We start from the raw sequence: 13,626 nt of genomic DNA on the forward strand, positions 1-13,626 counted from the left end.
TTTTCATGCTCTACAGTCTCTATAGAGTTTACTCAGAATGATGCGATAAAAACACACAGTTCTGTTCTGTGGCTGAAAACAGCTTGTTCAGTGAAGTAGGTCAGAGGAGAATGGGCAGATTTGTTCAAGCTAACAGACGCTCAAATAACAGAAGTTTACGGTGGTGTGCCAAAGGACATCTCTGATTGCACAACTGATCTAAACCTTGAAGAGGAGCAGCAGAGCACCACCCCAGGTTCCACTCCTGTTACCTAAGAACAGGAAGATGAGACTACAGCGGGCATATGGTCACCAAAACTTGATTGATTAGAAAATATTGCCAGGTCTGATGAATCTCAATTTCTGCCATGACATGCAGATGGTATAGACAGAATTTGTTGTGAACAGCACAAATCAATGGATCCATTCTGCCTTGTGTCTACAGGGAAGGCTGGTGGTTGTGTAATGGTGTGGGAATGTTTTCTTGGCACACATTAGGCCCATTAATACCAATTTAGCATGATTTCAATGCCATGGAAGCATTGTTGCTGATCATGTGCATCCATTTATGAGGACAGTCTATTCTTTTTCAAATGGACACTTCCAGCAGGATCATATGGCATGTCACAAAGCACACATCTTCTCAAGCTGGTTCCATGGACAAGACAGTGAATTCAGTTTACTCCAATGGACTGCAGTGCCCAGATCTCAATCAATAGAGCACATTTGGGATGAGGTTTAACAGGAGGTTCGCAGCATGAATGTGTGGCCAAAAAATCTGTGTGAAGCTACTGAACCAACATTGACAAAAATTCCTAATGAATATTTCCAGGACCTTGCTGAATCCATGCCACAAAGAATTCAGGCTGCTCTGGGTAGTACACCTACACAGTACTAGACATATGTACCTACTAGAGTTTTACCCCTCTGCTTCCTCATCACCCCTTGGATTTGATGTGGGAGCACTGTTTAAATGTCTGCATTTGTACCATTTGTCAATAAAATTACCTACTACATCTCTTAGTCTATGATCTGTTTAATACAATGCTCAGAAAATATCACAAACTTAGTTCCAATGTTCTGCTTCTAAAACTTCCTCCACTTTTTATCATTTGAACATTGCATTTAAAACAAATATTTCATCCACTTAAATCTCCCAATAATGGAGCATCGCGTAGTTCTGGCAGGTCACGAGAGTCAAGCACTCCGGCCGAATCAGCTGATGGCTCAGCTGAGTGATGTTCGCCTATCACAGTACATTCACTAACAGGGCGGTCAACTTAAACAGCCTCCCTCTACTCATTCGGCTGCTCCTCCTGCATGCAAGCGCTGCACATTGCTTCGTAAATCCCCTCCACCACCCCAGCTCCATCCCCATGCGTCAAGAATTTGCATTGCTCCATCCATATGTGCTAAAAACTGCTTTGCTGCTGGATCTGTTCTGTGTGTACCCCTCTAGGGGGGTTTGGCTGCTGGCCTCCCGGCCTTATCCACGCGGGCTGCGTGGTTGGCGGGAGAGCTCTAGAACAGAGCCATACTGCCAAACATAACTGTATTGCCTTTATTGTCAATAAAGTTCTACTTGATGATAGTGGTCCTGACAGAAGTGGCTTTAACATGGAACGGATCACTCTCTCACAGCACTGGTTGCAATTAAGCATATTTTTTGCCAAAATTCTATTTACATACATGGAAATAATGATTTTGAAAATGCTTTGAGCTCAATGGAAGTAATGCATAGACTTTTCCTAGCTTATGCACAAAGCGTGGATTGATACCTTTGGCTCAGTGGGGATTTGGTGATGCCAAAACATTACATTAGTATTATAAATAGTTTATCTGCGTAGTGCGTAGCACTCGCCTCGCAGCAAGAAGGTTGTAGGTTCGCGGCCTGGGCCTTTGTGTGTGGAGTTTGCATGTTCTCGTGTTTGCGTGGGTTTCCTCCAGTTACTCCGGTTTCCTCTCACAGTCCAAAGTCATGCAGGTTATTTTGAGATTCTAAATTGCCCGTAGGTATGAGTGTGTGACTGAATAGTGAATGGCCTTTTTAACATTAACTGATTCCAACGGTTATATCCACTTATAAGTGTGACACATAAGTGCCCTTTCCCATGCCTTCAAAGTACTCCAGAATCCTTCTCATTGTATTCAGGCAGCACTCTTGCAACTTCACCAAGTCCTCAATGTAGGCAAAACAAAATGGCTGGGGTTTTTGAAGTCTCCCCCTCAATTGATGATGACTTTAAAATGACAAGTTTTGATACAAATTGCTTTAAAATGGTGTCCTCTTATAAATATCTATGGACCTGGCTTGAGGATAAGCTTAATTTATTTAAAAATAAATATTTTAATATAACAAATGTTATTGTGGAATACAATTTCTAATTATTTTTTTTGTTCAGTCCAGCCCTACACCCTGGCACAAAATGCTTGGCAGACCTAACAACATTACACTCAATGGATACTTTGAATGGAAGGCATAAAGGGGAGAACTAATTTCTAGAAATTTATCAGAAAATTAAACGCACACAAATATGCAAAGTGTGCCTTAAAACTGGGACTTTATTATAGAAGACAATTTAGCATTTTCATTTACAGCTGATGAGCCATATTTATAGCCCAAATAGATATGCTTGTGTCAGGCGTACTGATGTCTTCTTTATTTTCAGAAGAAACTACAGCTTACAGCTCCTGATGTTGGTATGTACTGCCCTTACAGTGATCTGAGTATTGGAGGGGAAAAAACACTTAACAAAATAGTGCATTTTGAACTGATTCATTACTGTAAAAATCTAATTTACCATTCTCCAAATTATGCTTGTGACTCATCAAAAATGAATTATTCTTAAAATTGATAGAGGGTTTCATTACAATGGTGAAGATGTATACAACTGAAGCCTGCAATGGGGCCTCATTTACAAAGCATGTGTACGATCACATTTGATTGTAAACTGCGTGTAAGAACATTTCGTCATTCATCATTTTTTTCTTATATGTATTTGTTCATGGCTGTTTCCTTATGCAAATCACATGAACAGGATTGTGCAGCCAGCATTCATCATCTCATACATATGATGGGATATGCACAAAAACAAAGGTCTGCACGTGTCATGAATTTCATTGTTTTTTTGTAGGAACATTTTTAAGTAAGAATAATTTAAGAAAGGTTTTGTGAATGAGGCCCAATGTTTTTTACATTACTTTTTCCACTAGTGGTATGGGTGTTTTGATAACTTATTTCATTAAATAAATGAAATAATAATTTAAATATGTTTTGTGTTTACTCGGTTCCTAAAGATCTGAAACCGTTCAGTGTGACAAATACGATAATAAAGGAAATCAGGAAGGGGGCAAATGCTTTTTCACGGCACTATATACTAAGATATTTTGAGGGACCAAAAGTAACTGGGCAGTTGGCCACTCCGCTGAACTTTTTGATTACTTTGGATCCCTCAAAATGGGGGGACTAAAGTGACTGTGCTGTCAGTTATGGACTGCTTGATGAGAATGAACCTTACCTGATATTACATTGCACAACTTATCAGCCACATCATCTGTTTCTTGGGCAAACAGTGAAATAATATCATCTTCATACTCTTCAACAATGCTTTCACACTATGAGAGGAAAAGAAAAAAAAGCTTTAAACACTGAATGATCAGATGGGAATGATTTTGACAGGCAGAACAAAACATTTTCATACTATGCACAAGCTATCATGGAGAAATCATTCTTCAATTTCCTGCCCATACCACTGTATTTTCATGCCCTCATAACTATGGCTGCATTTACACTGCAGGTTTTGATGCCCAGTTCCACAACAAACATCCCCTGTATTTTGGTCTAAACCAACACTTCTCCCCACATACTTAAAAGGCACGTAACATCAGTATTCACCACTGGACTGAGCCTTCGTCCTCCATTTAACATTCATCATTACCAGCGGAGAGTGATTGTGCATGTAATATACTTTACGCGTAATTCAAATGCGAAAAATGTATGAGAATATTGCATATTGAATGACGTGTGAATTGCAATGACCAGGAAATTCCGATCTGTGCATTTAGGTATTGGCAGATATCTGATTCCTATCGGATTTATTTCCACATTATGAATGCGGCCCAAAACAGATCTGAAAATATCCAATTTCATGTGCTTTTTTTCCCTGTTTACACACTCATAGTAGAGATCCGATCTGTGCCTCATGTGAGTAAAAAATCGCAATAGGGTCACTTTTACCAGGTGGTGTAAACATAGCCTAAGAGACAGGAGGGATGACATTCCAATGAGATTATACAAAGTAGGAAGACTTCTTCAAGGATACAAGAACAGAACGGCACATTAAATCACATACAGGATATGCCAATCATTGTTGATCAATTACACGCAACATGGAATTTACAAAATATTAAAATATATATAAATAACTTTCATTATTAACATTTTTTTGTAAAATTGTTAACACTATGTAATTAACACTATTGTAAAACCGTTGACACCAAAAATCTAAACAGAATTCAAACTTTTTACTCAAGAGTTCATAAAATAATTTGAAATTGAAATTAAATGACAATGCTTACAGCAAATTTCAAAGAATTTGAACCTTCTGGACCATCAAACTGAAAATCTTTGAAATCTGGAAAATCACTTTTGTCATTTCTTGGAGCAAATCTTTTGTAACTCTTTCCTTTGGTATCTGGGTCCACATGAAGGGCATAATCGTTCATGCTATTGCAAATATCTTCTAGCAGCTCCGTTATATAAGTTTCAGATCTTGCAAGGGGAACCTATCAAATTGAGAAAAAGGAAAAAATAACAAATATAGTTAACTGTTCAATATCACATGAATGCACCCTCATTTTATCACCCAAAACTTCCCCTATGCCCTGCACCTAGCACCCCTGTACCTCTCCCACCAACCTGAGCACTCCCACCATCCACCTCCATGCTCCTGCACTTTCCCACAAACTACCAACACCCTCTTGCACACTCCCACAAACCACATGCACCCTCATGCACCTCCAGCCAACTACCCTGCCCCAACTAGCTATACTCTTCCTCCACCCCTCCTGCACTTGTCAAAGTGGATATGAAACAGTTATACATTATGCTCAAAAGTGATCATTCTAAGCTATTTGAATTATCCGAGGGACCGCCTCCTCTTCTGCTTCTTTCCTTGCTGACCCATTAGTAAACAAGAGGGAAGTTGGCATGTTTGCAATCAGTTACAAGTGAAGATTTACCCTGTAGTTTACAGTCAATGGGTGGTTATTGAAAAAAAATTAAGAAGCTAGTACCACATGTTCCAAAGAATATAACACAGAAAACCACTTCAGTCAGATCTCCAAGGGGTGACTGATAAGCTAACTAGCACTGCTAGTACCACATCTATGAGATTGCAAACAAATAAAAAATGGAAGCTTTGCTGAAGGCATGACAGCAGTTGTTTTACATATGAGTTCATGTTTATTATGACTGAGAGTGTTTTATATTTGTAAACTGATGCCAAATCAAAAATAAATTTCAGCCTATATAATGAAAAAATACAAAAATCCCGGAATCTGCTAAATAAATGAGCACAATTAACACTTTTCACATTACAGAATTGGAACATTCCACAGGTATTTGTTTTGTTGGGTGTTGCATTGTCTGACACAGTACATAAGCTAAGCCATAAGATACTGTATACTTTATTGAACCCAGTGTGGTAATTTGTCCTCTGAATTTAACCCATCCCAGCTACTTAGTAGCAGTGGCTAGAGTACCCACATTGGCCACTCTATCTGATTTCAGTATGATATTGAATACAAGTCATCCCTGAGTCATGGAAAAGCAGATGCATAATCTCACTAATATAACCTAGAGTAAATCTCACATCAACAGACTTTCTCCCTTTCTCCACCTGTATTGTAGGGCAACCAACTTAAACCGGAACAGTCACCCTACTAACCAAACCATTGCATTGCTGTCTCGATCATTAGGTTTCTTACCATAGACCAAAAAAGGACAGTATTCTGAGCAAACAGGCAATTGAGACAGTACTGGTTAACGAACAGTTAATACCTTTCGGTCAGTTAGAGTCCCATCAGGATTAAGTCTAAAGCTCCCCACATGAATGGTCTTCTTTGGGTCCACTTGACTGATTGAGTAATTCAGTTCATCTGCAATTGCCCTGCAAGCTAATGGAAATGAAACTTCTATTTCCGAAAGCAAACAGAAACTCATCCAAATAACAATAAAAACACAAACACAGCAGCAAAACAAAATTCCTGTGGTACAAACACCAGACAACACAGTCACGGCACTGACAACATGACCCACATGCAGTCTGAAGATGAAATGAACATATTTTCAAAATTCTGCCAAAATAGACAGGGTGTCCATTGGCAAAGTAAAAAATGGCTGCTCAGAGGTGATGCATGCTCAGAGGTTCCTTGCATTGTGCTATAGCTGGAATCTAATGCACAACCATTTGCAATGTACTGTATGGCAGTTTCAACTTAAATGGGCCCTGAGCAGCAGAGGGGCCCCCAAACGCCCAGGAGAATTTCTGAAAAGTGTTTAGTAAAATTTACATTTTTAATGTTGCCCTAAAAACAGCCATGCATTTTCCATTCGAGGCACATCCGGGGAACTTTCCTGAACGCTTTACTTTAGTGCTGAGCGATTAACCAACATGTGTTTAAATAATTAATCTATTGACGTTCAGTTTGATTATTTGACCTGTCTTAATAGAACAAACCAGAATGTTTGTAAACAAAGGATTTGCCAATATTTCCAGCTGGATAACATTCTGACCATAACCACTATTGACACAGATATGCATATCATACATGATAACATAAATATAACAGAAGTTTGCCTACCTTCTGTTGCCAGCAGGCTCTGGTGGCTGCACTCTCAGTGCCAACCTAGAAGTACATGTTTATGCTATTGCTGTTCACCTTAGTTTACCTGATATGGTGAGGTACAGACACCTAACCATATGTGGGAGGGAAATGTAAAGCTAGTGCACTAGATTGCCAGATCACCAGTTATCCAACTATACAAATTGTAAATTTGGGTAGAAGGTAAATATTTAGGTAACCTAGCTAGCCAGTGTGACGTTTACTTTGGCTAGCGACGTTAGCTAGAGCAGTGGTGCACAAACTATGGGTCGTGACCAAATTTGGGTCACAGGAGAAATAATATCCACCCAGAAGTAAGTTAGTTATTGTTGTGACCTTGTCCTAAACACAAATCTGACCATATAGTAGAGCAGCGGTAAGCAATGTAGCCATGACATCTTCCCAATGGGCAAACTACTACCAAGCGACTACCTTCCACAGACAGAGAGCAACAGAGCGCCTACGTCGGGCCTACTGTATGTCACTTTTCACAGTGTGCTGTCTGGGGTTTGTATACATAGCCAACAAATATGAAGCACGTTTTATATTTATTCAAATGAAAACATAAAGTTAGCACTGCTTAAATATTTTGTTTTGAAGCATTGCACAGGCAAATGGACTGCATTTATATAGCGCTTTTATCCAAAGCGCTTTACAATTGATGCCTCTCATTCGCCAGAGCAGTTAGGGGTTAGGTGTCTTGCTCAAGGACACTTCGACATGCCCAGGGCGGGGTCTGAACCGGCAACCCTCCGACTGCCAGACAATCGGTCTTACCTCCTGAGCTACAGGCCAGGCTTTCAGTACAAAAACAACACACAGCTAGCAATTCAGTTGGCCAGTTGCGGGAAGTCCATTCATTCTATATGAAGCTGAGCAACTGGGCACAAGATGACAAAGATTGTCCAAAAAATGTTTCCCAGCATTTATCTTTTTGCAGGCATCACCCGTCAACAGCCAAGCAGAGTTTTGGGCTTCCTGTTTCTTCAACCGATGTGATACCATTTTGTGAATAATTGTTCCGCCGAGTCTACTCAGTGCAGAAAAATTGAGAAACAGCTTATAATTATGGCACAATCAAAACTGGTATTGTACAACATTTTTTAAGAGTACAGGGACAAGTGCCAAAAAACCTAATTAGGAGCCTATTGATTCCCCTCAGTCCTGAATTTGATCCATTTCAAATGTTTGTTACCTGTTTTTAAGCAGTTGTTGCAATACAGCACAATGTGAACATGGGACTGTTATCTAAATAGCATACATAGCTATTTCTGAAATAATGTGGCTTAAGAGGGTAAACAATCCCTCTAAACATGAAAAGCATGTCTATAAATGAGGTAAGCAGCTGCATTCTGTATGAGTCTCGTGGTGGAGGATTTTATGCATTTTATTTTATCATTTGTGATGGCTCATTTCTTTGAGTGTAACATGTGAATAACGCAGTAAGTTAACCATTTCGTTATACTGTACATTCATTGTACAGCACTCTCTTTTGACTTCTGATTATGGATAAGTGCCCTTATGCCCCCACTTACTGCCTTCTGATTTTGCCAATGAAATTTTGGTGTTGCACTATAACTCTGAAATCTGGGGCCTGCTTACATGTCAAAGAGGTCAACCTACCTGAACAGTAAAGCACGTCATCCTTTTTCCCCTCTGTTGACTTGAAAAAGACAGATGTCACCAGAAAGACAAGGCTAACATATGCTGCCATTTTTCCTGTGGGTGAAAAATAGCACAGTGCATTTTATACTTAATTTCACAATTGAATGTTTATCATTGGTTTTATATTTATCAATAATCTATGTTGTTTTAATTGGATTTAGGCTAACATTAGATTCACACTTTTTGCATTATTATGCCCTTAATTAAGCAACTTGTTCCCCCCAAGCCCAATATTGATCTACATCCTCAGCAACAGCAGTTATAGGCTACTGCTGGGTGAAGCAGAAAGGATATTTTAAACAAAAGACACATCCAACAGGTTTATACTGCCCTCATTTGAGAACAAATAAATCACTGGTGAACAGCACAAATTAGATTTTCCATTAAAACAAATTAAGCAAAGCTACCAAAAATAGTGCTTTATGTGCCCTTCTCACTCAATACAATATTAAAATATAATTACAACCCAACTTTGCAACAATCCACTACTACTACGGTTTGAGTTAAAACTATTTTACAGGGTTAAAGAAACGGAAAATGTTCACGAGGAGAGATTACACAGTACAGCGGCCCAGTCTGAAATTCAAAGCTTTTCTTTAGTTTTAGGGCACGCCTAATGTAACTTACAATAAACTACAATTAACATTAAGAAGAACTTTTTTCGGATTCTGCAACTCGGCATTGTAAGCTCGTTTTCGCCCTTTCACCCAAGTATTATATGGACCACTAAAAAATGTTATGATTTATCATGGCTGGCGTCGAAGCTTCCGGTCCACACATTGATACTTTTCATATCCCCGGTATTTAAGACTATTTTCAAGCGACAATAATGTTTAAGGCTTATTTGATACTGTATATAAAAAAAACTATCGCGCCTGGAGAGTAGACCTCATGATATTTACCATTAATTAGTTAAGCAGGCTCGCCGCGCGGAATTTTGACAATGACTCTTCTTCCGTCTTTGCTTTTGTAAATTGATACAAAAAATACAAGAATTTAACACTCACCTGCCGTAGTTCTGTGTGCTTTTGACCACTTACGTGCCTGTCTGTGGTGCCGCCACGATATCTAAGGAAGCCACTAACATGATAGATTGACAACAAATTAGCCAATACCATTGCACCTACGAAGTAGGGTGGCCAGACGTTCCTCATTCAGCCGATCCGGCTGTCCTGAGTGTCCTCCAACCGGCAGAGCCTAATGCCGGACGCACATTGGTCCGGCATGTTGAAGTATTTAAATACAAGAGACGTGTTATATTCCCAAATATTAATTGCTAAGATTGACATCAAATACATTTAGCCGCTTGGTTGGTAAAAGGATATAGTGGAGGTAAACCAAATTATATACTCTAAGGTATAAATGCTGTTTACCCACCTTTTTATTGTGCCTCTATCGTTTACGCACCTCTTTCGTTACGTCTATGTAGGGGAAACGCATAGTAATAAAACATATATGGTCTGGGTTTATCTCTATGGGAAAAGACACAACGCCCTACTCTCCTGTTTACTTCTAAGTCAAGGGGCTCGTTTTTTGTACCTGTGCTCGCCGAATGACAATTCTCTTAACCGCGGTCAAGTGAACAGCCAGTTTAGAGCCGCTCTAATGAAAAATTCGGTTATAACGCACATCACGTTCTAGTCAAGTTTTTTTCAGGCATTTAACAAACGCTGTGACTTTACTGAGACTTTCATTAGGCGGGCGGGCGCCGAAGCTGCTGGAATCCGATTGTATGATTAGAGATATAATTATACCAGACGTTTCGTTTCTGGCAGGAGTGTCTGATAACTTTTTCAGGAACTTTGCACAGTAGTCGAATTTTGTGTGCATTCTCGAAGGAGCTATTGGACACTTGATGGCGCTACAGCGTTTAATTGAGAATACGAATTTTTTAAGCGCAGAACTCCTGTCCTGTTTGGCCTAAGGACATTAATCAGTCAGTCAGTGTCTCTCCTCACAATAAACAACTTTGCTGGTCTGACCGAATAGGTGTGATTGGTAGATTTTCTGTCATTTTTAATAAAAAGTCATTCTTTAAAAATTACCCAAAATTTTGTTTGTATCTCAAAAAATATTGCCACAGTAAGCCAATGAAACCTAGTGCAGTGGAATCGGGTACCTCACTTTAGTGAATGCGTGATTTGGGCACTAATTGGCCACTCAAGTGGCGTATAAATGGCTGTGTGCTTGGACCACATGTATTGCTGCTTGCAGCTATAATTATTATAGCTATAATAAATACCCTATGGTCCCTAAAAGAGGATGTCAGCCTGAGTTTACTTGCACTCTCTGTGTGAAATACTTCTTCACACTAAAAGAAACCCCTCAGATTCCCCAAAAAATGGAAGTATCTGAGTGGCGAAGGAACACATGGAACGGGATTAATTTAATGTTATCTCGGTTATCTGACTTCAAAATATTGTTTTAACCCGTTATCTGTCACTCATTGAAATAGGTGATTAAAAAATGATTTAACCATAAATACCTATTACTAGAGCACCAAATAACAATGTCTAACAGTTTTTTTCATAACTTGACCCCTTTTTTAAAAGAAATTATAGACCTCTACCGTACGGTTGAGATGTCAGTATATGGTAAAAGATGCTATTCACAAATTGCTATATTTCTGAACATTCCTGAAACACAATCATTTTAATCTCTCTTTAAAACCTTAAAACAGTTTATTGCTTTTTTTACAGTCCATCAACATGTTTTTGGCCTGTAAATGTCCCATCAATTACAATGGCTAGGTCCACAAATATGTATATATTGACATATACTGCGTCATATGGCATTTCTGCTTTAAAATCAGACACTGTTTGATTGTCATTTTATAAGTTTAAACTATTTTGTTTCTATGAACAAAACTGTAAAAAAAAAAACATTCATCCCAGGTATCATTGAATTCATTTTGATTACATATTGCATATCGAACATATTATTAACTACGATTTGGAACAAACATCTGTATACATGTATAGATAGGCACCATTTGATACATCGCCATTTTATTTTAAGTATAAACTCATGAACAAAACTTAAAAAAACTTTAAACTTTAAAAAACACCCATTTCAGGTATCTGAGTTCATCCTCAGTCCTGAACATATTTTTTCAACTGATCAGCTTTGGAATCTCCTATTCACCTCATTTTCAGCTTTCATTTGAGATGATACGTGACAAAGCACCGCTGTGTGCTGTTTAGACACAGCAGTGCTTAGACACTCTGCACACTTCCATCGTGACACCCCCTTTGGGTAGAGTTTGCATCGCCCTCGCTGTGGGCCACAGGCTGAGTGTGTATCAGGCTCACTAAGCTCAGGGATTGGTAACTCTTCAACTGTGTCACATGTGTGCCTTGGCACATAGTCAGGATCATCCAAGTCCTCATCACTGTCCTCTATGTCTGACTCCTCTGGATCAAGGGGGACCACAGCTTTGCTACCCTTTCCTGTGCCATAGAAAAATTTGGTGTCCATCACTAAGAATGAAACAATACACTGCATTACATGTTTTCCCATAACATATATGTGCATACTAACATATGCTGACATACACTGCCTGGCCAAAAAAAAGTCGTACTCTCTAATATTTAGTTGGACCGCCTTTAGCTTTGATTACGGTGTGCATTCGTCATGGCATTGTTTCGACAACCTTATGCAACGTCACAACATTTATTTCCGTCCAGAATTGCATTATCTTGTATTGACAATGGGAGAGTCGAACCACTCCGTGAAGTCTTCTCCAGCACATCCCAAAGACTTTCAATGGCGTTAAGGTCAGGACTCTGTGGTGGCCAATTCATGAGTGAAAATGATTCCTCATGCTCCCAGAACAACTCTTTCACAATTTGAGCCCAATGAATCATTGTCGTCCTGGAATATGCCCGTGCCGTCAGGGAAGAAAAAATCCATTGATGGGATAACCTGGTCATTCAGTACAATCAGGTACTCAGCTGACTTAATTTTATTGCCGCATAACGTTGCTGAGCCTAGACCTGACCAACTGAAGCAACCCCAGATCATAACACTGCCTCCAGAGGCCAGTACAGTGGGCAATGTCCAAAAAAATCCAAACGGAGACTTTTTCTTTTTTGGTCAGGCAGTGTATAATGTAATAGGATAATATTGTGTTTTAGTAATATACTATAATTACATTGTATTTGTTCACTTTTTCCAGTCAAACATCTTCCTACCACACTAACTACTATGCTAACATCTGCCTTGCCTCATGGTCATTTCTACCCTTTACCGACGATATCAACCGCACAGTTGAGCATGTTTTTGTAAAATTCTGGCACAATGGATTTTTAACATTTTTGGTAATTAATATCATATTCATATTCTATAAGGTCTCTTCTATCTGAAAAACATCATGGTTTATCCCTTACCTGCCAAATTCCTGCTTTATGCCCTAATCTTTGGGGAGTGATTTGTGGTGCTGCCTCTGTTGTCAGAGTGGGGAAAGTGCAGGAACTGCTGCTCCACATACTTGTGTTGAAATGAAATAAGATACTCTTTATGCAAAGTGATTAAAGGGGGTTGGAGCCCCACACCAATCAGGATGCTGGGCAGATTTTTTTTCTTCTCATAGGTTTTTTTCACTGTCAAAGTCAGCTATACCGCATGGTTGAGAAGTCAGTTAAACTTTGTGCTAACAGTTATGCATAAATGGAGAAGAATGCTATCCGCATGTATTGTGGCAATATATGGATCACGATCTATCTTGGCAGACGCAGATATGCCTCGGACTTGTGCGGCCTGCAAAAATACAATTCTGTATCTTGCTACAACACTAGTGTTTAGGCGAGTGATTACGTGGTGCTGATATCCTGAGCTCTACGTGCATTTTAGGACCTTAAAACTACCAGGCGTGAAGTGTGAAGAGTCAAAGAGGAATGCCAGGTTAAAGTTAATGCAATCTATTGTACAGTACGTTAACAATAGCAGTATACAATGGTGCAAAGTGTGTGTGGAGTTGAATGGCTATACATATACGATGTATTGGAGACCATGTTGACAAGTCTCCCTGAACCATTGCACGTAACTAAATAAACACACAATCAAAACAAAAAAGTAAATCAATGATCCTGCTTGCAC

At 39.2% G+C, this 13,626-nt stretch overlaps 1 protein-coding gene and 1 long non-coding RNA gene across 7 annotated transcripts; both read right to left on the bottom strand.

Annotated features, from left to right (window-relative positions):
- Nucleotides 1-2,523: 2,523 nt before the first annotated feature.
- cnpy1 (canopy FGF signaling regulator 1) lies at nucleotides 2,524-9,697 on the bottom strand. Of its 6 annotated transcripts, none has more exons than XM_064347109.1 (6): nucleotides 9,537-9,689; nucleotides 8,488-8,583; nucleotides 6,041-6,156; nucleotides 4,558-4,764; nucleotides 3,498-3,594; nucleotides 2,524-2,702 (listed from the first exon to the last, which is right to left on the bottom strand). In XM_064347109.1, exons 2-6 carry the CDS (start codon nucleotides 8,576-8,578, stop codon nucleotides 2,662-2,664), a joined length of 552 nt encoding a protein of 183 aa, XP_064203179.1. In that variant the 5' UTR covers nucleotides 8,579-8,583; nucleotides 9,537-9,689; the 3' UTR covers nucleotides 2,524-2,661. The 6 variants fall into 6 exon arrangements, with proteins under 6 accessions (XP_064203179.1, XP_064203180.1, XP_064203181.1 ...); XM_064347110.1 differs by lacking the exon at nucleotides 9,537-9,689 and adding an exon at nucleotides 9,432-9,536; XM_064347111.1 differs by lacking the exon at nucleotides 9,537-9,689 and adding an exon at nucleotides 9,157-9,294.
- Nucleotides 9,698-11,079: 1,382 nt separating this feature from the next.
- On the bottom strand, nucleotides 11,080-13,023 carry LOC135261139 (uncharacterized). Its single transcript, XR_010331842.1, has 2 exons — nucleotides 11,503-13,023; nucleotides 11,080-11,329 (listed from the first exon to the last, which is right to left on the bottom strand). It is a non-coding gene; the product is annotated as an uncharacterized LOC135261139 (long non-coding RNA).
- Nucleotides 13,024-13,626: the final 603 nt, after the last annotated feature.

The sequence above is a fragment of the Anguilla rostrata genome, chromosome 8 (assembly GCF_018555375.3).
Source record: "Anguilla rostrata isolate EN2019 chromosome 8, ASM1855537v3, whole genome shotgun sequence".
Taxonomy (NCBI): domain Eukaryota; kingdom Metazoa; phylum Chordata; class Actinopteri; order Anguilliformes; family Anguillidae; genus Anguilla; species Anguilla rostrata.